The sequence below is a fragment of the Vulpes vulpes genome, chromosome 12 (genome assembly GCF_048418805.1).
Source record: "Vulpes vulpes isolate BD-2025 chromosome 12, VulVul3, whole genome shotgun sequence".
In the NCBI taxonomy this organism is placed as follows: domain Eukaryota; kingdom Metazoa; phylum Chordata; class Mammalia; order Carnivora; family Canidae; genus Vulpes; species Vulpes vulpes.
Window position 1 is genome coordinate 170146174 of NC_132791.1, and position 23028 is coordinate 170169201.

The following is a 23028-nucleotide window of genomic DNA, read 5'->3' on the forward strand; positions in this document are numbered from 1 at the left end:
TGTGTACTTTGACACATCTGATCCTCACCAACCCATTTGAGGGAGGTGCTGTTATTTCCAGCTCATAGGTAAATAACTAAAGCAGGGAGAGACCAAATAGCTCACTGTTATGGGTTGAATTGTGTCCCCTAAACAGATACATATAAGTCTTGACCCCTTGTACCTGTAAATTGCACCTTATTTGGAAATAGGTTCTTAGGTCATTAAGGTGGGTCCTAATCCAATACAACTGGAGTGTTATAGGAAGACACAGGCACGTACAGAGGGAAGATAATGCGAAAGCACACAGAAGAAGGACATGCAGAGATGAAGGTAGAGATTGGAGGCCTGTGTCTCCAAGCTAAGGAAAGCTCAGGATGGCTGGCAGCCCCCAGAAGCTGGAAGAGGCAATGACGGGTCCTCCCCTAGAGGCTTCAAAGGGGAGAAAAACACTCAACTCCGAAAACACCCAGATCTCAGACTTCTGGCCTCCCGGACTGTGAGAGAATACATTTCTCTTATTTTAAGCTCCCTGAATTGTGGTATTTTGTTACAGCCATTCTAGGAAACAAATATGTTCACCTAGGTGGAAAAACAGGCGATGGGGGCGGGTCCCCCTCTGAGTCATAAGTACACTGAAACGTGGTCTCCAAAGGCAAGGATTCCTCAGCTTGCTGCATGTTTGAATCACTTGGAATTTTTTTAAAGATTTTTTTAAAGGTTTTATTTACTCATGAGACACACACACACACACACACAGAAAGAGAGAGGCAGAGACACAGGCAGAGGGAGAAGCAGGCTCCATGCAAGGAGCCTGACGTGGGACTCGATCCCAAGTCTCCAGAATCAGGCCCTGGGCTGAAGGCAGCACTAAACCGCTGAGCCACCTGGGCTGCCCACTTGGAATTTTTTTTAAGCTACCGATGCCTATGCCCTACTACCTGAGACTCACACTTCATGGCTCTAGGCTTCTGCTGGAGCACTGTGATTTCTAGAGCTCCTCAGCCAAGTTTAAGAAACTCTGTCCCAGTTCACTCTACTACTCACCAGATGGAGACCAAGTAGAATAAATTCCCTGATTCCAATGGCATCTATTTGGCAATGGTGGCCCGTCAAATGGGAAGCCAAGTCAGCAGCCGATCACGGTTAGGAGGAAAAGGAGGGGGTCATTTATGGGTCCTCAGAAGATGGAGACAGAGGGTGAGCTGCCTTCGAGCATTTTCACGTGACCCAAAGCAGTTGAGCAACAATGTGTGCATGTGCTGTGGGTCCAGTGGCTGCATCACCCCCAATGCAGCAGGAAACGAACGGTGATGACCCTGTGACGGCAGCCCCGCACAGAGACGCCACATGTTCCCAGCTGCCCGCCTCTCTCCCTCACACCCTTCCTGCCCTTTATTGCTCGGTACGTATTTGCTGAGCTCTCATGTGCTAAGGACTGGGAATGCGTCAGGAAATGAGCCGGACACAGTCCCTTTCCTCCTCAGAGTATGGAGAGGAGCAGATGAGTGAGGGCACCTGCCTCAGTTGGCCCCACTGGAGAGGCATCCAAGGAGTGAGGGTGGGAAGAAAAGGCAATAGTCAAGATGGTGATGTTAAAGATCATTTACCGGCATCTTTGACCCTCTCCCTGACATGCTTTATGACAAATTAACTATGGGAAAGGTGGGTTCGAAGACAACAGTGCCTGTGGCCTCCCCTGATGTCTCACCTCACCTGCCAGGGTCCTCCCTGAGGACATATACTCATTCAAGGAAAGGTACGAAATGGAAAATCAAGGTGAAAAATTGTTGTCCTATCAACTATGTCAACCAGCGGGCTTCCAGAGCCTCCACTCCCAATCAGGTGGGGCCAAACAGGAGCAAACCATTTGTATAATCTCAGGGGCTCTGGCTCCAGGAGGAGTCCTCGACTTATTCATTTACACCCACAGGATTCAATGCACAAACATGCTTGAGATCCCAGGCCTGAACACCCATCAATGAAACAACAATTGGTTTGAACCCTAGCAAGGTTTTCGGGGGTCCCAGTGGAATGTAGTCTTAAAAATAAATGGTGCATACATGTTTTAAATGTTCTGCTCAGAGGGTCCAGAAGTAGATTTTAAAACCACACCCAGGACAGGATGCCTACTCAGAAGTTCTCCAGAAATAATGACAAACAATCCCACAGCCCTCCTGCAGGAGCCCGTGGTGGGCATGTGACCGTATGAAAGGGGCAGGGAGATCTGAAGTCTGATGTGCAAGTTCTGTGCCTTTAAAGATGAGGAGCGTGGAGTCACGTTTCACCGTTTCAGCAAACTCACCGGAGAGAAGCTTAGCACAGCACCAGTAAACAGACAAGGCTTGCCTAAATTCAGGGACATTTCTTTCCTTCAGATTGCACCGATGTTGCCTGGGTCAGCAGTGAACTCTGGAAACCCTCACGGAGAAGTGACACTCTTCATTCCTTTTCATTGATTTTCCCATTTCAGTTAAATTGTGTTTATCTTTTTTGGGGGAGCCGTTTATGTATTGTGGCCAGAAACGCTTAATTCAACTCCCATAATTACATACTTATTGCAAGTTAACAAAAACCCGAAAGAAGAGGTCATGAGTTTAAAACACATTTGTCCCCAAAATAAACCTCAAAAAATGGAATAATCTATTATATTACACTTTGGTTTATAAATAGAGACTTACAAAACATTTCTGTCAGTAGGAAGAGAAGCTGAGCCAGAGAAATCACTGCATTTCATCTTTGCCTTGTAAAAATTTGCAAATACCTTTGGGAGGATTGGGGAAAGCTGGTGTGTGTGTGTGTGTGTGTGTGTGTGTGTGTGTCCACACATGCATGCACATGCATGCTGGGCAGGGAATAAACAGGCAGAAAGTCATTCCTTGCCTCCGAAGAAGATAATACAGCATCAAGCAGCCATAAACACGGGGCAGGCTGGAAAGAGAATGGGACACAACACGATGGAAGTGGACTCGGTACACTCCTTTCCCCCCTGCTTTCCTATTTTTAACTAGTAATAATCACATCTTCTAAGTGACAGCCACGATTTCGATGCAGATCTCGTTCTCTTCCTCCCTTCCAGGAATTCTCATTCCTCGCTACAGCTTCCCACCCCTGAAGTGCAAAATCTTAGTGTCATTTCCAACTATTCTTGCCTGTCCCCCAAAAAACGTACAGTGAGGATTTTTAGGAGTGCTCGAAGTGTGCTAGTAGGCAGTGGGGCTACAGAAATGCAAAGGATCACAGCCTCTGTTCTTCCTAGGTATATGGTCGAGGCCAGCATTGCCCACCAGAACTTTCTATGATGGGGACAATATTCTATATCTGTCCTGGATGATACATGTTTACATTTTCATTTTTATTAACATAAATTTAAATTTAAATAACTGCGTGTGGCCAGTGGTTATTGTGTTGGGTAATACACATCTACACCCAGAGGAAAGGGATACCCTTTAGACATATGGCAGCTTAAAGGGGCATGTGCCATACTATGGCTACAGGTAAGTAGAGTCAGAGAGAGGCTGGAGGAGCACCAAGGTGGTGGAAGACTCAGGTCTCAGAAAGACTCTTCTTCTTTTTTTTAGAGAGAGCACAAGTGGGGACAGGCAAAGGGAGAGAGAGAATCTCAAGCCGACTCCATGCCCAGCATGGGCTTGATTTTATGACCCTGAGATCATGACCTGAGCCAAAATCACGAGTTGGGTGCTCAGCCAACTGAGCCACCCAGGCTGTTCCTTTAGGAGCTTCTTAAAGACAGTGGCTCTAAACCCAGACTCTTGTGAGAAGCTACAGTGTGGAAAATCAGAAAGAAGAGGAGAAGGCATTTCTGATCCAAGCATTTGCTTAGTCAAAGACATGAGGGGGAAAGGTACCAGCCCATTAGGGAAACCCAGCAGTCACTGTGGGGAAGGTGGCACTTGCACATCAAGGGGGACTGCTGGGGTCATGTCTGTAGGTTGATGTCATGTAAGGAATGAAGAATCCTGGGACAAGAGCAGATTTGGGGGTGGGGGAAGGGGTGAGGGGCAGAAAGGAATCCCTAAGTTGGTTTAAAATGCTGCTTTTGAAGGGCCAAGAGTCTCTCCTACTGAGGGTAGCCTGTGGGGAGCTGCAGAGAGGGACCCAGAACTCAGGAGAAGGGCCAGGGCCAGGGTGCACATGTGAGGCAACATAAGTGGCACAGGAGCATACACACTGTGTACATGGGACTGTGACCACCAGCTTTGTCCGACAGTCTCATCTTATGTAACTGATTGACTGCATGTGGAAACTGGCCCTACAATTTCTAAAATTTGTGATTTTCAGGAAGGTTGCAATTGGAATTTTTAAAAAATAAATAAAAATATCTTGGGGGAACCTGGGTAGCTCAGTCAGTTGAGCATCCATCAGCCTTTGGCTCAGGTCCTAATCTCAGGATCCTGGGGTTGAGCCCTGTGTCAAGGCTCCCTGCTCAACAGGGAGTCTGCTTCTCCCTCTCCCTCTCCTCCTCCCCCTGCTCATACTTGTCTCTCTCTCTCTCTTTCAAATAAATAAATAAAATTTTAAAAATATGAAATCTAAATATTTTGACATGGCAACTAATGTGGAAACTTGAAATCACCCTGGGCAGAAACAATGAGCAAGAGTGTAGACTGACTAAAGTCCATGCAGATCTCATTCTCATTCTCACCGGGTCACCGGTGTTTGTCACCTGACCTACAAGATGGGTGAGGGTGCCCAGTGATAACCTGAGGTTGAAGCAGGAGAGGTTCCAGGGAAACAGTGGCACACATGGCAGAGGGCGTGGGGAAGAAGAGAAGTGGATGCCACTTGACTCTGTGATCTTGGACAAAACTCCTTCCCTTCCTTCTGTCCCTCCCCCGCCTCCTTGTCTGCCCTTCCTTCCTCCCTCCCATCCTCTCCCTTTGGCAGATGGGTAAGGAGGGATCGAGTCCCATCACAAGGGCTCATGAATAAGCACTTGGTGAGGAAACAGAGGCATCAGGTTGAATGAATACAAATAACTCCAAAGGATGCAGCCTTTCAGAGAGTGTGTTTTTTGGGTTCGCATTTCCCTTTATAGATTTCCCTACCCAACCACGTGTAAACACCTCATTTCCACCCCTCTGTATAAAGTGCCTTTGCCTGAAGCCTCACATCTTCCCTCCTGTGAAAGCCACGTTCGATTCTTATGAAAAAGAAGATGTGCGCCTTTCAGCTCACCTCCCGGTCCAGCAAGGCAGGTGACACGACAGTGACGATGTCCCCTTTTTCAGGATCTATGTAGAACATGTTTGGAGACGGCTTGTCAGGTGTCTGCTGACGGATATTGTACCGCAGGAGAGCATTATCTGTGGCCGGGTCATCCGCATCAAAGGCTGTCATCCGCATCACCGTGGTCCCTGAGGGGGAAGGACAGAAGGGCAGGAGACGGTTACTCAGGGGACAGTGATGGGCAGAGATGCCCCCTCCCTGGCAATGGCCATGGACTGATATACCAATCGCTTTCCACATTAAAAGGGAAAGCATTTCCCGAGCCCTGTTATATTTTTGCTTTTCTTTCGTTCTCCCTCCTCCATCACGTTAAAAGACCTGAAATAAAGAAATCTTTGCTGTTCAGCAGATTGACAGCTTAATTTTTCCTTCTGCTGATATGCTGTTTATTTTCACAGGCTTTTCATTCAATTGTGGATGTGGCTGCATGACAATGGCCTTTATTTTAAAAACTCTTATTGAATGCCTACTACATGTGGGGCCCTGGGCCTGGTGATGAAGAAAACAGAGGGGAGCGAAGGCATTCTCTGGTGCTCAGCAGGTCAGAGATTGGCAAGAGAGACAGCATATAACAAAATAATCAACCATAACAAGTGCATCGAGAGAGAGCATTATGAATACACAGGAAAACCATCTCATCTACCCTGACATTCAGGAAGAGTCCCCGGTGTGGAAATCTAAGGGGTGAGTAGGTGTAAGCAAGGTGAAGGAGAGGGGCCCCAGCAGGAAAAGATGTTCCAGTTAAAAGGAACATGAGCAAATGCTATTTGAGCCTTCACTGTGTGACCACCACACTGTTGTAGGCACTTAAGCTACAAAGAAATTAGAGAGAGATGAAGATGATGTGGACTACTTGATCATGGCAAGGGTTGATAAGGATGTCAGACACCGGGCCTTGCTCACACACCACTCATATGACAAAGAACTGGTGTTAGCCACTTTTGAGGACAATTGAGCAGCAACTAGTGAAAGAAAAATACAGTCACCCATTTGGCACCTACCACCAAGAAACACTTGCGTGTGTCCACAAAGGGTTCTTGCAAGGATGTTCACCGCAGGATTATCCATCATGGTGAAAGATTTGGAAACAATCTAACCATCCAAACAACAGAGAAATTACTAAAATGATGAGATTCTCTGCACTAGGAACAATTTTGTAGTAGTTTGAAGAAGGTTGTGGGTCTAATGCGTTCTAGCATGGAAGGCTCTCCAAGAAAGAGTATTATATGAAATTATCAGGTTGAAGAATGTTATCCATAGTATGGTGTCATTTTTGTGAACCTGCTTCCACACAAAAAATGCCACAATACTTTATACATATATTTTGCCGGTAGAGTTTATGTTCAAAAAAGTATAGCAGGTCTAATACAAGTGAACTTCACATTGGTTATGGTGGTATAGGGGAGCAAATCTTGCCATCCCAAGATATGCCTCTTTGGCATATTGATTAATTTAACCTGGTTATTTTTAAGAAACTGCAGACACAAGAGAAGGTCTGCAAATCAAGTGGAAGTCATGCCTTTTGTAAGGAACACTTACATGTATAAGGGAAATCTCCATTTGTGAGGGTATCTCCCTCACTGTAACAGTAAGAGGAGGATGATTCTAAGCCTGTAGACCCTGTTATCAGCGGAAAGGTAGGACTTAAATCTGCATACCAACCCTACCCTGTTGACTGTACTTTTCCTGCTCACCTCCCATTACAGACTCCCATCCCATCTTTAGCTGAAGATGGTATTTAAGGTGATGGCTTCACCCCTTTCAGGAAATTATTCCGTTTGCTTGGGTCTCTGCCATGTATATAGGAGGTATACAAGTTTTGTTTGATTTTCTCCTGTTAATCTAGTGCATGCCAATTTGATTCTCAGACCAGCCAGAAGAACCTTGAAGGGCAGAGGAAAATTATTCCTACCCAGCAGTGGCTCCCCAACAAAGGAGACTGGGATTAAGGATGGTGAGAAGGAGGTAGGACTTTGGCCCGATCTATAGTTTTCATCATTTTTACAAGGAGAATGTACTGCTTTTGCAATTAAATTTTAATGTAAAAAGATCACATTGATAAATACCATTAATCTAAAAAAATAGCTGGTTATCTTACCAGCAAAACGGGTTACTCAGGAATAGCAGAGAATTGCAACTGAGGATCTGCAAACTACTGCAAAGCCATAGGCAAGTCCAACAAACAAAGGAGAATAATGTTATTTTTATCAAGAAGGAAGAAATCAGGAGGGGTTGTTTTGAAGGCAAGTCCCCTGGAGAAAAGCAGGAGTTCAAAGTGATGACAGTTTCTCATTGGTTGAGTTGTAGGGATGGTCAATTTCTTGTACTACATGCAATGTTCATCCTTCCCTGTTGGGACCTGTAATTGATGATTCTTCCTTGTTGATGATTCTTCTGTTGGGTCTGTATTGACAGTTCTCCTTGTAATTGACATGGATTGGTGCATCCCCTTTCCAACCTTCCCCTTGCCCCCTCCTCGCTCCACTTTAGTGAGGCTTCCCTGCATTGATTTCACAAACCCAATAGAAGTATGGGCTAGAGCAGAATCAAGCACATTTGCCTGCTGGTCTTGACAATAGTAAGCCATCTTATTTGGCTCAGGGCAACCTGCCCAACTACGATTTTTCATGGTAGTTTACTCTTCTATGAATATAGAGCCCACCTGTGGATTCTGACCCCTTTTGGACCCATGAAATATGAACTAACAGGTAAGAGATGAAAGCAGCATGGTCCTGTAGTCCCCAGCAGAAATACTCCCATGCAGAAAATACTGAACCTTAAAGGAAACACGAACTTCATCTGGCTCAGCTGCCATCCTGGGGTATTCCTTTCCTGCCTATGACTGTGTTTCTCAGACCATCAAAGGCACTTTACTTTTTCTCACAATTGGAATCAGATCATCAGCCATTAGGTCTGATTGATCGGACAAACATGGGGATCTGACCACCCTAAGTTTGGATGGATTTCTAAAGCAGCCTCAGTGTTGCCATGAGGCTAGATGCATCAGGCACATTTTCTATCCTACCATGTTTCTTCACCGTTGTTTCTTCATGAAATTGTCACAAGGCAAACTTTAGGGTCCAGTGTGAGCAGAGATAATGCTTGGCTTATGCACTCCCCTTGTCTTGCCCCTTATCTTTGGAAAATATCAGCACACAAACTGGCACTTATTCCATTGAAGCACACAATGGAATGAGGGTCTTTTCTCAGCCTGGTGGACTGGGAAGCCACTCCTGATCTAGGAGCATTAGTGTGAGGGGTGGAGGGGTGATGCTTATTTGCTACCCTGGTCTAGGAAAACAGGATTCTCTAATCAGGATCCTGTCAGAAATCAGAGGCAGCTTTCAGGACTACAGACTCACCAGGGACGTACTAAGTGAGCTCTTTGTGGCCAGAGGCATGAAGGAGGCCTTGACACTATCGATTCCACAAGAAACTAACTCTGGTTAAGTGTGCACGACCCAGTGCCTTGCACTTTGTTAATGTCTAATGAATGCCTAACTGATGGAATCTCTGTCCTACTTAATCTGCTTTTAATTGAAGTCATAGATGAACAAACAAAATAAAGTATAAAGATGAAGTCATCATGGTTGCATATGTCATGGCTCGCACAAAAAGGATGAGAGGAAGCAAACAAAATCTCTGAGGCTAATGAATTTTCACTTTTCACCAGGAAAGTCATTGACAATGTCTTTTTTTCATTGTTATTATTACAGATCTAATAACATGATACTACGAAAGGTTATCCAGAAAATGCTTTTTATTTTAATGAACAGTTCAGGAGCAAATGAACTTGGTCCAACTTGCCTCTGCCTTAGGTTGGATGTGGGTACAGATCAGGATTTGCATCTGAGGCCCACCTCTATGGAGACCAAATGGTGCCAACATAAATAGGTTTATTGCATTGAAGGAAACAACTTTGGGTAATGTTGAGGTTCAAATCTTGCTTTGTGAACACGGGCGAGTTATTCAGCCCTACCCAAACCTTCTTTTCCCCAATTGCAAACAGGATATTAGCAATACTTTTGCCTTTGGTCTCTGTAAGGGTTTCATGGGATACTATATTAAAGAACTTGGTACAATGCCTGGTACATTAGTGTTCTGAGGAAGATGCCTTTTCTTATCAAACCCGCTCTCTAGGTTCTGAGCCATCATGATGGTGCCAGCAATGGCTGCAGACAATGGAGCTGTTCACAGAACCTGGTACCTCTGCAGCAGGGTGACCCCAGGTGCCCATTGCCTCTGAGTTGCCCTGCCTCACCCTCTACTTTCCACCTGGTCCATGGTCTTAGTGTGCAGATGTGTTTCTACCATGGAGATCACAACTCTATACTAAGACATACACATGTGCACATGCACACACGCACACACATTCTGTAGGCTACATGATACCCTAGTCTTCCTCTAGGGTCAAGGTTCCATCTTAGTCCCAGTCCATCTGCTAGACCCAGCACCTTGCTCTTCCAGCCCCTCCCTTGGGGGCTAGCTCGTGATTTTCATACTTCTGGGTTCTGTGATGGTCGGATAAACCTCCTACACCAGCATTTCCTAAACTGTAACCAAGGAACTCTGGTTTCATGGGCTCAGCAGAGAAACCAAGTTGGGAAATATGCAATAGCCACAGTTAAGCAAGTTTCTATCCTGGAGGACTTCTCAGTGTCCTTAGTAAGCAGATGCATATTGTAAATCTCCAAGAGAGAATAAAATCTGCAGCATTTCCCTAACTTTTCTGTTGATAGAACGTCTTCATTTTAAGAATATCTTTATGATATCTTGTCCTAAATTTGAGCTCAGTTCAGTGTCTGACATGCGGGAGGCCCTTTATCAATGTTGAATAGAATTGCATTCTTACAAATCATTTAAGCTTCGTCTTATTTTGCACTGACCAGAAGTCATGAAGAACTTCTCACTGAGAAGAGTGGACAACATTGCCTGGACATTTTTCACAACCAGGCATGCCTCACAACCACCTCTGAACATTCTTTTGCCCCTTGGAGGCCCTTGTTGGAATTGGCTTCAGCAGGCTGACATTCATCACATAAGCACCAGGACAGCCTTACATTTTGCCCAAGCCTATACCCTGGATCTCAGAGGAAGGCTCTCTCATTTCCCTCAGCCCAGTGGCTTCCCCATCCATGCTTATCTTGTGCCTACATGTGCTTCCTGATGGCAGAGAAAAGATAATTATATGACAGACAACCGTGTGGGTCCTCTGAAGTACATTTCTGCCTTTCCCCCCATCACAATATTCTCCTGAGTGTCAAAATAAATGATAATCACCCTGTCACTCTCAGATGAACTAGCAACAGCCCCTCCAAAGCAAATAAAAGAATTATAGGCTGCTAGTCGAAAGTCTCAAGTAAGGCTATCATTTTCTTTTGTCAAAGGACATGGCCACCAACATGACAGGCTGATAAACAATTATGATTGTTCTATCTGGGTCAGATAGCCCCTTCCTCTTGGCTGCATTTCTCTGATTAAAGAGAGTGCTGCCTGGTGTTAGAACCTTAAGTGCTGGTGTTTGAAGTTTTGCTTCCCTGTGACTTCGAGAACAGCCACACCCGTGAAGAGTGGAGAGTGGATCCCAAGGTGAGGGGCCTGCTTAGCACCTCAATGAAAGATCAAGCACCCTCAGATGTGAGAGGCTCTATAATACACCTCACTCTGTTCCACAGGCAACAAAGCTATTCTATTCTTGAAATTTCTTTGACCTCATCCCAAAACATCTTCACGTGATCAAAATTGTCAGATTCCTTTTTTTGAAAAAACACATTCCCATAAGAAAATAGTATATTGAGACATGGACATTCAGATTTGTGTTTGGCCTTAGATTTCTGATAGCACATTTGGGGCAACTGCATGCTTTCCAGGGAGATGCGTAATACAAAACCCAAGATGATCAGAGATGGCAGACGTCACCAAGTGAGCCCCCTAAATGTGACAAAATGGCACATCGTCAAAAAAGCATCCAAGTCACAGAAGGAGGTAGTGCATTCTGATGCCACATTGAAAACTATGTCTGTAACTAAATGACCTAAGAGATGTATAGCAAAGGTTACTAAAAAGGGAGTGTGCCCATGGACTGCATTGTCTGACTTACTCCATGCACGTTTATTCCCACATCAGAATGAAAGTGCTTAGACGCCGGGCACCTCAACTTGTTTGGCCAAGTGGGAGGGACACATGCATATGGGCACATGTGTAGTTGGACTGACGCTAATTTGAAGCTCAATGTATTTCTCTTGAAACTCTAGGGGCACCTGGGTGGCTTAGTTGGTTAAACGGCTGCCTTTGGGTCAGGTCATGATCCCAGGGTCCTGGGGTGGAGCCCTGTGTCCAGTATCCTGCTCAGCAAGGGTTCTGTTTCTCCTTCTCCTCCCTGGTCATGCTCTTTCTTGCTATCTCTCTCTCTCTCTCTCTCTCTCAAATAAATAAAATCTTAAAAAGAAAAAAAAAAGGAACCTCAGTTTGAAGGTGTTCTAGGCATCCTTGTTCCCAAAGTCCAACCAGCATTTTTAGGTATGGGATGATGATAAACCATCTAGTTTGTCTGGAACTGAGGGCATTCCGGGAGAGTCCCAGGCAAACCAGAATGAGCTTGTCACCAACAGGCCACGGTTACTTTCAGACATAGACACATATCCCGGCCATGACTGTCAGAGTACACATGTAACAAGTGTTGCCAAATGTGACTTTAGTGGCACAGGCCACAGAACCCATTCCACTCACCCTGCCACACCACTCTGGGATTGCTTCCTGACTGTTCAGGGAGACACAGCCCAACTGTCCTCTACAGTCCTTAATGGTGAAGAAAGAGAAGTAGGTGTGCAAACTCAAAGCAGAGCAGGGCTAGAGGCATGGTTTGAGATCCTGTCCTTACCATTTACTAGCTGGGCCTCCTTGGGCAAATTCCTTTGCTTCATCAAACCTCAACCTCTCCATCTATAAAACTATTCCCCATAATGGGCTGTGTGAGCATCGAATGTATTAATGCAGTGCTTCTCAACCTATTACGATGATGATGATGATGATGATGTTGATGATGATGATGATGATAATTATCCACCCCTCCCTTCTAGAGTCTTTTTAGATGTTTTTCCCTACCAGCCATCCCCTGCCATGGATATCCTGTATATATATATATTGATGTACTATGACCCTTTGGAGGGTCACAAACCATTGCAATATCCAATATTTTTAATGTCCCCCCAAGCACCAATTTACTCCTCCTTGGGGTGGTATTGTACCCACTGAGAATGTACAAATTAATGAATATAAAGTCCAAAGCCTGGGCGATGGTAAATACTCTAGAGATGCAAAGTTTTATTGTTATTTTTATTGACTGCTGCAATTTGCAACTCTGTTCTGGGGCGACCCACTGCTGTGTGTGATGGTGATGAGCGAAACCTTGTGGGACCCAACCACTAGCAGAGCAACTCATACTAGTTCTAGGACTCACACTCAGCATCTGCAGAAGCAGAGATTAATTAAATTTTCCTAAGGAAACAACTCCTTTCTTCTCTCAGACAAGCCTAGTGACTTCTGTTGAGTGCATGCATGCATGAATCAGCTTCCTCTGGTCTTGTCGATGTTTCCCCATACACAGGAATTAATAGGGAAGCTGTCAAATGATTAGTTGACAAAAGATAACCACAGCAACTTGATAGGTATCCAGAGGCTGTCCACATTCTGTAGTGCGTGCAATCCTGAAAAGTCACCCATGTAATGAATCATGAATAATGTCTTATTTTCCCATTGACCTACATTAGCATTTCATACCTGCTTTATCTTCATTTGAGGGGGTGTCCAATTGGAAGCTGCGCCTCATAATTCACTTTAAGTTTTTCTGCTTATCTCTCAAGCACTCTATTCACAGGTAGAATAGGAGAAAGAGGTTGCCTTTCTGTTCTGGGTGTGGAGACTATTAAAGAAAGCCCTGGGGAGGGGGGGATGGAACAACAGGGGACAGCAGGCTTAGACCTAAGGCAAAGCCTGGGAGATTTAGCTTCATCACTGCTGCTTCTTTTGGGGGCCCTTCCCTCTGTCCCCCAATTACCTAGGGATTGTCATGCATCAGCACATATTCCTCTCACATTTTGCATATGGCGATCAGGCTGTGCATTAGATCTAAAAAGTTCTCAATGAGCATTTTGATGAAGATGTCAATGACCTGTGGCCTTTCCTAAGACAGCCTGAGGGTCTTCCTCATCAGCCCTGAGCGTGTGACTCTCTGACTCCATTCCCAGAGTGAGGTCAGGGAACTGGGCCAGGAGTGAGAAGCTCAAATGCCCACCGAATGCCCACATGGGTAACCTGAGTAAAGCAAATTCAAGACGGTTGGGAGTGGTGTAGCCTGTGGCAAACTGGAGGGTCCATGTTCTGCCTCAGGGGCAGCTACCTTTTAGTTTAAGGTAATTGCTGCATTTCTTGAACATGAGTCTGGAGAAGTCAGATCTTTTGATTTTTCAAGAAAAGATGGGAATTTGAATTTGCATATAAACTATCAGAATGTTTACACATTGGATACCAGTTTGAATTTTTAAAAAGATCACTGAGTGAGACGAGGAAGCCCAAACAAAACAGGCTATGGCTCACTAGTTTTCAGCTCTTGACCGTGACTGTCAAAAGAGCCAATTGTTTCCCTAAGGACAGGAACTAAATGTTGTTAATGTGTCCATTGGTGATAAATTACAACTTAAGACTTACAACTTAAGTACGTCCACTATATATGGTACACCCACTATAAAGTTCGCCCTGCTTCCTTCTACCTCACTTTTGGAACAGGAAAGTCCTCTCCTGTGTCCCACGACCGAGCAAAACAAGAGGCAGTAGAGACACGATGATACCACATTGCATGATGCAATTTGTGCATTAACTTACTTGATCCTATATGCACCATGGGAGGCATGTCATATACATGGGTGGGCCCATTGTACAGATGAGGAAATTGAGACTAAGATGGCCACACAGCTAATTACCCCATGAGCCAGGATCTGAACTCCTCTTTGCTAGAGGAACAATGGCCCAAACTATGAGTTGCTCTTTAGTACTCATTCTTCTTTTGTTCCTGATTTTAGCTGGCTACGCTGTGGACTAGCAGGACCAGATATCTCAGCTTCTCTGGCAGCTAATATGGCCATGGACTAAGGGTTAGACAATGAGTTATAACTACCAGCACTGTGTGTGATACTCCAGGTTAAGTTTCCTTAAAGGGGCCTCAATCAGGAAATGTGACTTTTGTCACACTCCCTCTTCTCACTTCCTGCTACCTAGAATGCAGACGTGATGACTATGGTCTTAGTAGCCCTTTTTGGACCATGTGATTGTCCTTTGACTAGAAGTTCCATGATGGGAAGGTAGAGCAGAAAGGCAGAACGGACCTGAGTCCCTGAGTCTCTGATGACCATGAAGCTTCCAGAGAAGCCGGGAATGCCTTCCTCCGGCTTTGTTTACATGAGCAAGAAATAAATGAGAGAAAAGTAAAATATCTTGTTTGGAGCTTGAGTTTGCTGTTCCATGCCTTTATCTTCTCTGATAAAGGCAGGAAGCAAAGATGGAAGAAAACAAATATATTTTATTAAATAGTATTACCCTAGAAAGTAAGTTTTGTTGCTTTAGCCTAGAGCTAGATGACACTGTTCTAGAGAAAAGTAGAAATATCCAGGCAGCTCCACATGTATTTTTAAATATTTAGATTGGTTCCATTCATCTCAAATGCCTTGAATACAGAGACAGCTTTTCAGGGAGTAATAATGTTTCATTAGTGGCCCCAGCACATTATACCTTCTCATAACTACACTCTCATGCTGTCCCTTCCACATGGACTGTGGGCTTAGCCATCCTGTGGCCAGTGGGACACATGGAAACACACAAACAGAGGTGTGAAAGTGCTTGTGCATTGGAACCTGTTCTCCTGGAACCCAGCTGCCATATGAAGATATCTGGGCTCTCCAGCTGGAGGAGCCACATGTCTGGGAGCTAACGCTCCCTGGCTGACACCCCTCACTAACCATGGGACAGGTAAATTGAGGGCACCTTGGATCATCCAGGCCCAGTTGAACTTACACATGACAGTGGTTATGTCTACATAGGCCACCTTAGGCAGCATCAACATGAGAACCATCCAGCTGTTCCCATCCTGACTTGCAAAATTATGAACAAATAAATGCTTGTGTTTTAAGCCACTAAATTTTTATGTATTTCGTTTTACAGCGACAGATAACTGGTAAAGAAGTATAAGTGGATTGATCGTCACATGCAAACTAGAGAAAAGCATACACTTAAAAAATTGAGTTTATTTTTCATGTGGGAGTTGCCATTTAAAATAACCAACTAGTTCAGCATATTCAGAGGGTGCACCAAAGTGAAAAGGGACAGCTAGCTGCAAGCCTTCCCCCCCCAAAAAAATCAGCGAGAATAAAATGCAACCCATTTCCCAAATGTTGGGCTTTGGGGCCACCAATGATGTCACCATGAAATCATGCAACATGTCGACCACTGAGCATTTCAGTTAACTAATGACTTTATTTCCCCAGAATTGCACAGAATCAAACTGGCATGAAGTATATATTCCCAACCAAGATTTGAGCTGATTAAATACCTTCAAACAGGAAGACAAGCCCTGTTCTTACAGACGAGAACACCTTAAATTTGAGACAGTTGCTCGTTCCTCTAATAGTGGCCACCAGCGTCAACGTGCAGCTGTGAGTACCGGAGGCTGGGTTTGAAAGGCGATAGACTTCTCTTCTCAATTTACCTTACCTCCCTGGAAGCTAGTTGGTTTTTTAAGTACAAATTGACAGTCAAATACGTAATAAGTTATGACAAGTTGAGCAATGGCTGTCTCCCATCTCTTTTCAAAGGTTGTTTATTTTTATGCCTCTAAAGAGATGTTGGTGACAGAACCACCTTATGATTATTTTAATCCTTTGGTTTCTCCTGCTCATCAGTCAATTTTCACGGCACCTTTGCCCTACTTTTCTGGCAAAATTCTGCTGCTGAATTGAGCTGTAGCAGGCCAGATTTTAGGCAAGGAAATGGGGTTTTGAGATGTAAGGTAACACATGGCTAAAACTGGGGGCCCTCCTGTTATGATTCTCTTTATTGGCTTAATTTCTTAATTTCATCCAGAATTTTAAGGTAATGTTTTTCTCAAAACCTTTTAAAAAATTGTATTTAATCTTTCTCTTTATGCAGCTCTTTTAGAAGGACCCAGGATACTCTGCTGAATTATCTGATCTTGCCTAAAACACTTCAGAAAAGCAACGTTAAGTGGAATCTCTATCCCTAATATCCCAAAATAAGAAATCTTTGTATAGGATTTGCATAAAGTAGCCAAAATTCTCAAATATGAAACTATATTATTATAAAACTCTAGGAAAAAAAAAGAAATTGTGTATTTTCTTTTTTTGTTTAACCAATTTAAGGGATTGTTTACAAGTAATTTTAGTCCTCCTTAGAGCAGTGGTTTTTAAGGGGGAATTATTTTTTAAAAGGCTTTATTTATTTGTTTGATAGCACAAGCAGGGGGAGTAGCAGAGGAAACAGAGGAAGTAGCTCCTTGCTGAGCAAGGAGACTGATGTGGGGCTTGATCCCAGTACTCTGAGATCATGACCCGAACAGAAAGCAGACACTTCATCAACTGAGCCATCCAGTTGTCCCGGGGTGGGGTGGGGGGGGGGAGTGATTTTTATCCCTCAAGGTATATTAGACAATGTGGAGACATTTTTGTCACAAGTGGGACAGAGTGTGTGATACTGGGATCCTGTGGGTGGATGCAAGTAACTAAACACCCTGCCATGCACAGGACACCCCCACAACAGGGAATATGTAGCCCCCAATGCCAAGAGTGCCCAGGCTGAGAAACCCCATCTTAGCATTATTTATGGCATGTTTCTGGAAGTAATAGTTCTTCTAAGATCTCCCACTCAAACAACTGAAACAACTTGCCCCTGGAAATCTCTTCTGGATTTGAAGTTCTCCAAGTACAAGGATGCTGTCTCTTCTCTGTTTCCCACACATGGCTAAAATATTAATACCATCGAATATGCAAATATACATGGGCCATAATGTTTAAAAATATGCTAATATTAACAGCACTTAGTTTTTCTGGTTAAATTTTGTGTAACTCACAGCATGAAGATCTACAAAGGCACCACGATAATGCTCTGTATGTAGTAAGAGTTTGGTAAACATTTGCTGACTGCATGAATGAGTAAGTGCATGGATAAATAAAGAATGAATATTTTCATCATCATTTATTTTCCATCACAGCTTGAGGGAAGGATGCAGGTGGAAAAGGAAACATAAATAATTAATGCCTGATCTGCACTACATAGAAACTTCTAGGTAAATTCTGAACAATGGGCCTATTGTCCTTATCATTTGTATCTGCTTTAAGGGCAGATGTGAAACAGGTTTGTTATTTAAGATCTGGGACTATACTAGGCTAGGTTAGACTGACCCAACAACTCATTTTGACATTTCAATGGCTTAACACATGGATTGTTTTCTCCCTCGGATTCAGACCATCCAGGGGCTCCCTTTACGGGCCATTCCTTTCCCAGTTGTGATTTCTCAATCCAGATCTGAGTGGTTTCCTGATGGGGGAGGGCAGAGAGTTGCAGAGCCATGTGCAGCCTCCTTACGTGCTTCAGCCACAAATGGCTACAATCCATTAGCCAGATCTGGTGTCTAAGGCAAGCTCAAAAGCAAGGCTGGCTTCATGGGCCAGGGACCTGTGTAGTAGCCTAGGGTGCTGTGCTCAGATGGGCCCTGTGCTTGGTCTAAAGCTCTGCTATTCTGATATTCTTAATAATTGTGGAACAAGGGACGCTGGATCTTCATTCTACAAACAATGCATCTCATCCTGGCCAAGAGCCAGGAGCCAGATTGCCAGAGGCCTGGGAAATGTACAGGGGCACAGAGGTGCTCCATGGGCCCTGGGCATATTGGTCAGAGATCCCTTCTTCTGCCAGCCAAGCCACAGTGCAGGGGCCTTTGTCTCCATCATTAGGCCTCCAGCTGCCACCGTTTGCAGAACTCTAGGCTCCTCAATAGTTTCATCCATATTAGGAAAGCAGCATCGCGTAATAGCACAAGAAGTCAAACCTGCTCTGGGGGCAGCACCTGTTTCCCCAGGCCCTGGACTCCCTGCCCTGGGAGACCTGCCCAAGCTTCACACTTATCTCAGCTTGCAACTCTTTAGAATCCAGAGAGCTGCCATCTTTCCCATCTCTGCCTTGAGTAGCTAGATCCTAGCCCGCCTTTTTCCTCTTTTTAATTAGAGACTTCTAATTTTTCCCTTGGACACCTAGGTCCCACCAGGTGTGGGTCACACACCAGTGTGACAATGAGGGAATAGGGCATAGGACCTATTGGCAACCCTGGCTGCTCATTTGAATCACCTAGGAAGGTTTAAAAATACTTCTGTTGCCTAAAAGACACCCTTGGAGATTCTGGGTCTACTGGCCTGGCACGGGGTCTGGAGACTGAAATCCTGGGAATAAGTAGGTCCAGACATCTATAGACTCTGGTACTCTACTACTCACGGGGTTTGTGATCTGGACAATATGTGCAAGCTCGCACAGCCTCCATTTCCCACCTGTAGAATGAGCACGTATCTGTCACTGTGTAAAGTTGGTCTGAAGATACTTGTAAAAGATAGGGAGCCTAATAAGCCCATGGAAAAGTGCTCTCCACATCACTGGGCATCAGGGAAATACAAATCAAATCCACAGTAAGATACCACCTTACACTGGTAAGAATGGCTAAAAATAACAAGACAGGGAACAACAAATTTTGGAGAGGATGTGGAGAAAGGGGAACCCTCTTGCACTGTCGGTGGGAATGTAAACTGGTGCATCCACTCTGGAAAACAATGTGGAGGTTCCTCAAGAAGTTAAAAATAGAGCTGCCCTATGACCCAGCAATTGCACTACTAGGTATTTACCCCAAAGATACAGATGTAGTGAAACCCAGGACACCTGCACCCTAATGTTCGTAGCAGCATTGTCCACCATAGCCAAACTGTGGAAGGAGCCCCGATGTCCTTTGACAGATGAATGGATAGAGAAGATGTGGCTTATATATACAGTGAAATATCACTCAGGTATCAGAAAGGATGAATACCTATCATTTACATCGACGTGGATGGAACCGGAGGATATTATGTTGAGTGAAATAAGTCAATTGGAGAAAAACAATTATAATATGGTTTCACTCATATGTGGAATTTAAGAGTGCAAGGGATCATAAGGGAGGTGGGTAACTGAGTGGAGGAAAATTAGAGAGGAAGACAAACCATAAGAAACTCCTAACTCTGGGAAACAAACTGAGGGTTGCAGAAGGGGAGGGGGGAAAGGGATAAGGTAACTGGATGACTGGCACTAAGGAGAGCGCGTGATGTAATGAGCATATAGTTTTTATACTCTATGTTGGCAAATCGAATTTAAATTTAAAAAAATAGGGATCTGATTGAGGTGGCCTTGCAGAAATTCCAGAGAGAAAAATGAACTTGTGCACCTACTACATACTTCCTGGGAATTATTATGACATCCCTGCCAGGGTAATTAGCTCATTTCCTTTTTCTAAAGAAGAACAAGAAGCTCAGAGAAGTCATTTAATCTGCTCAAGATCACTGCTGTCCAGCAGCTGAGTGGGGGCACACAGAAGGCTATGAAAGTGAAGAGGAGCTAACCTCCTTGAAAGACTATTCAGGGCCCTCAATCATATGATTCGCTCAACAACTCACTAGCCCTATTTTATGGAGAGGGAAGCGGAGGTGGATGGAGGTGAAATCACTTGCCCACCGACCGGGTTATGCACCAGGCTGGGCCAAGATGCCTGTTCCTCCCACTCCTCTCCAGCACAGCTCCTGTTGCTTAGGCATTTCTAATTGCATTTTGCAGGTGGAACGATTAATTTTCAAGAACTCTCCCTGCAGACCAGCTATAGAACACCTTTGCTCTGACCCATTAGAGCTTGTCTGGGGCATCTTGGAGCCACATCGAGTACCCAAGGGACAAGCAGGGCCTGCATCCCCCAGTTGTGATGCGTAACAGATGATGGAGGATCCTGGAACTGCACCTGTTACGTAAATCACCTGCCTGAAGTCACAGGCATGATCAATGAGGGGCTCAGGGAGGTTGGCATGGGGGTGGGAGGGCTGGTGATTACCGCATTTACAAGATAAAAATGAACCGGGATGCTGAAATACGGCACTGCTGAGACTTGAGAGTTTGCGTTCAATGGGAAGAAAGTGCCGGCAAATTGCTAGCAGAGCTGTAACGTTGCTGATTTTGCAAACATGTGTTCTTCAACTCGATAAGTAAATACATATTGGGTAACATGGTGATGCTGCAAGCTGTTGTTTTATGGCTGGAAAGTCAGCTGCCTGTGATTGATGCTCGCAATGAAAGTATTTATAAAATAACACTGAATTAGAAGGAGTCACTTTATGAGTCTGGGGAAATGGATCTTTTATGAAGAATAAAACTTGATGAAGGAGCTTTATCAGGGTCACACAAATGTGAAATTAAATGTGCTGGGATTGAGATCTAAGAAGGAGCCCTTTGGATGTGTGGGCTCGCAGCCTGGGGAAGGGGAGGTGAAGTTTCTCCCTGACGCTTATTTCCACTTGGTGTCACATGGAGCTGGAGAGTCATTTCCACGCACCATACTCATTTCTCTCCACGGTGAAATGTCACTTTTGAAAGCTGCATTACCTCTTCCGGACCGTCAGGACACCACTCAGGGAATACCTTAGGTGTATAAAACTAAATGATGTACATTTGATTCACCCTTTTAATCCACTGAATGCCACAGAGCCAGGCACATAGTAGGTGCTCAGGAAATATTTAGTCACGAAATGAATGGAGAATAGAACCAATAATACCCAGCTCACTTTGTACGAATATTTTCTCATTTCATTTGTGTTTTTAAATGGTTTTCCCCATGTGCACATTTCAGCCTCCTAATGGTGCTGCCTTTCCAGATTGGAATGTTCTCTTCTTGGAAATAGGGGACAGGCCAAAGTTATCTACTCCTCAGGCTAAGAGCACCTATAGGTATATAACTCAGATGCTCCCCTGCATAATAATGGTCCTCATCTGAGGGGGTTGTTGGGTAGATGAAATGAGTTAAAAATCTGTAATATTCAGCCCAGGGTTCTGTGTTCTTAGAGAATATCACTGTTTTTACCAGATGAAGGAGGCCTGGCTCAGAGGCTCTGCTTTGATTAAAAAAAAAAAAAAAGTAGGAGGGAAGTCTTAGATGAATGCAAGATTAGTGTGAAACGGTTCTTTTTTTCTCAATGTAATCTTAGATTACATATAAATATGTATAAATGTGTATAAATAGAGGTAGACTACCAAGGTAAATAGAGGTAGACTACATGCATAAATAGAGGTGGACTACCAAGTACAAGGAAGGTGATCATCATTTTAACTCAATATTAAGCCTCAACAATATTTCAGTGTCCATGCCCTACACCAGGTGGCTCAGGGATAATGGAACATGGCCCCTCGTTGTAAGTTGTCAAACTGATCTTGGCCTTTCCCGTAGCCTTGTCTCTCCTTTCTGAAATGCTTCCTGTTGGCTAAGGTCCATTTGTAGACTTCCAGTCTAGCCCTGGAAAGGGCCATTCGAAAGAGCTGTCTTCCAGTGCCCAAGGTTCTGATGTCCTGAGTAAGGCATGCAGAGGGAACGCCGTGCTGGCACATGGGCCACCTGCATTTCCTGGCTCCTTAGCCCCTCCATCCACCTTTAAAGTCAGTGACACAACACTGTCCTATCTCTCTCTGAATCTCCGGCCTCTGCTTTTCTATCATCACATCTCCTTCCCTGACTCTGACCTCTTGCTTTGTGGCAGAGGGATCTGGAGCAGGGAACACACAGACGGATGATAGAGAAAGTGAGTGTGCAAGCAAGTGTGTATTCAGCATAGCAAAAGGCCCGGGAGATCTGAAATGGGACATCTTGTGCTTCCATAGCTGCCTGTTACAGAGCAGAATCACCCAGCGACCATTCGTGGACACATAAAAAGGATTTATGACAATGGTGTGAGTCTAACCTGACCTCCCAGAAGGGTTTTCTTCACAGCCACCCTATCCCCGCCGGCCCATGTCACCTCAGGGCTTGGAGAGACCACAGCTGCCATGGCAGTGAGTGGCATACCCTTCATAATCTGCACAACTCAAGAGCCTCCTACTTTTCAGATGTTGGATACGATTTCCTCATGGGGTCAGTGCTGTCCCCAGCCCAGGAAAGAAGGCTCTCTGCCTATGTATTGGGAACACTCTGTACAATTCCACTCTGCTCTATTGTGGCCACTCTATGGCCAAAGTGCTGCAACAGGACAGTGGATACTAAGATGAGGACAGCCCTGGTCCTCAGCTGGCCCACATCCCACTGAAGGGCACAGCGGGGCTTATGCACAGAGCTACGTGTGATGCGTGCACCAGGCAAAAACCACATTCAAGGCTGCTTGGTCTGAAAGCATCAGGGGCTGGAGCACTGTGGATCTCACCCTTGGTGTTAGGTGACTTGAGAGTGTCCACGACTCCCAGCTGAGATTTGGGGCAGGGACAGTCTCCACTGCCTCCTCCCGCATTACCCACTATGGAAGGTCTACCCCCTGATGCCCCAAGGACCACTTAGCATCAAAGTCTTCAGAGCATGAACTTCCACAGGACAACCTGCCTGTATACTGAGCCTACAAAGGTATTACTGCCGAAAAGCAGCATCCGTGTGGCGCTTGCAAACTCTCGCTCCTGCTAGGAGAGTGGGTGCATTAGATA

At 44.8% G+C, this 23028-nt stretch overlaps 1 protein-coding gene across 1 annotated transcript in view; it reads right to left on the reverse strand.

Annotated features, from left to right (window-relative positions):
• CDH13 (cadherin 13) overlaps positions 1 to 23028 on the reverse strand; it is a 1000623-nt gene that overhangs the window by 237245 nt on the left and 740350 nt on the right. Inside the window, exon 7 of the mRNA XM_026004901.2 lies at positions 5179 to 5357. Within this exon, the coding sequence (XP_025860686.1) occupies positions 5179 to 5357 (179 nt within the window). The remainder of the gene's footprint in view (positions 1 to 5178; positions 5358 to 23028) is intronic.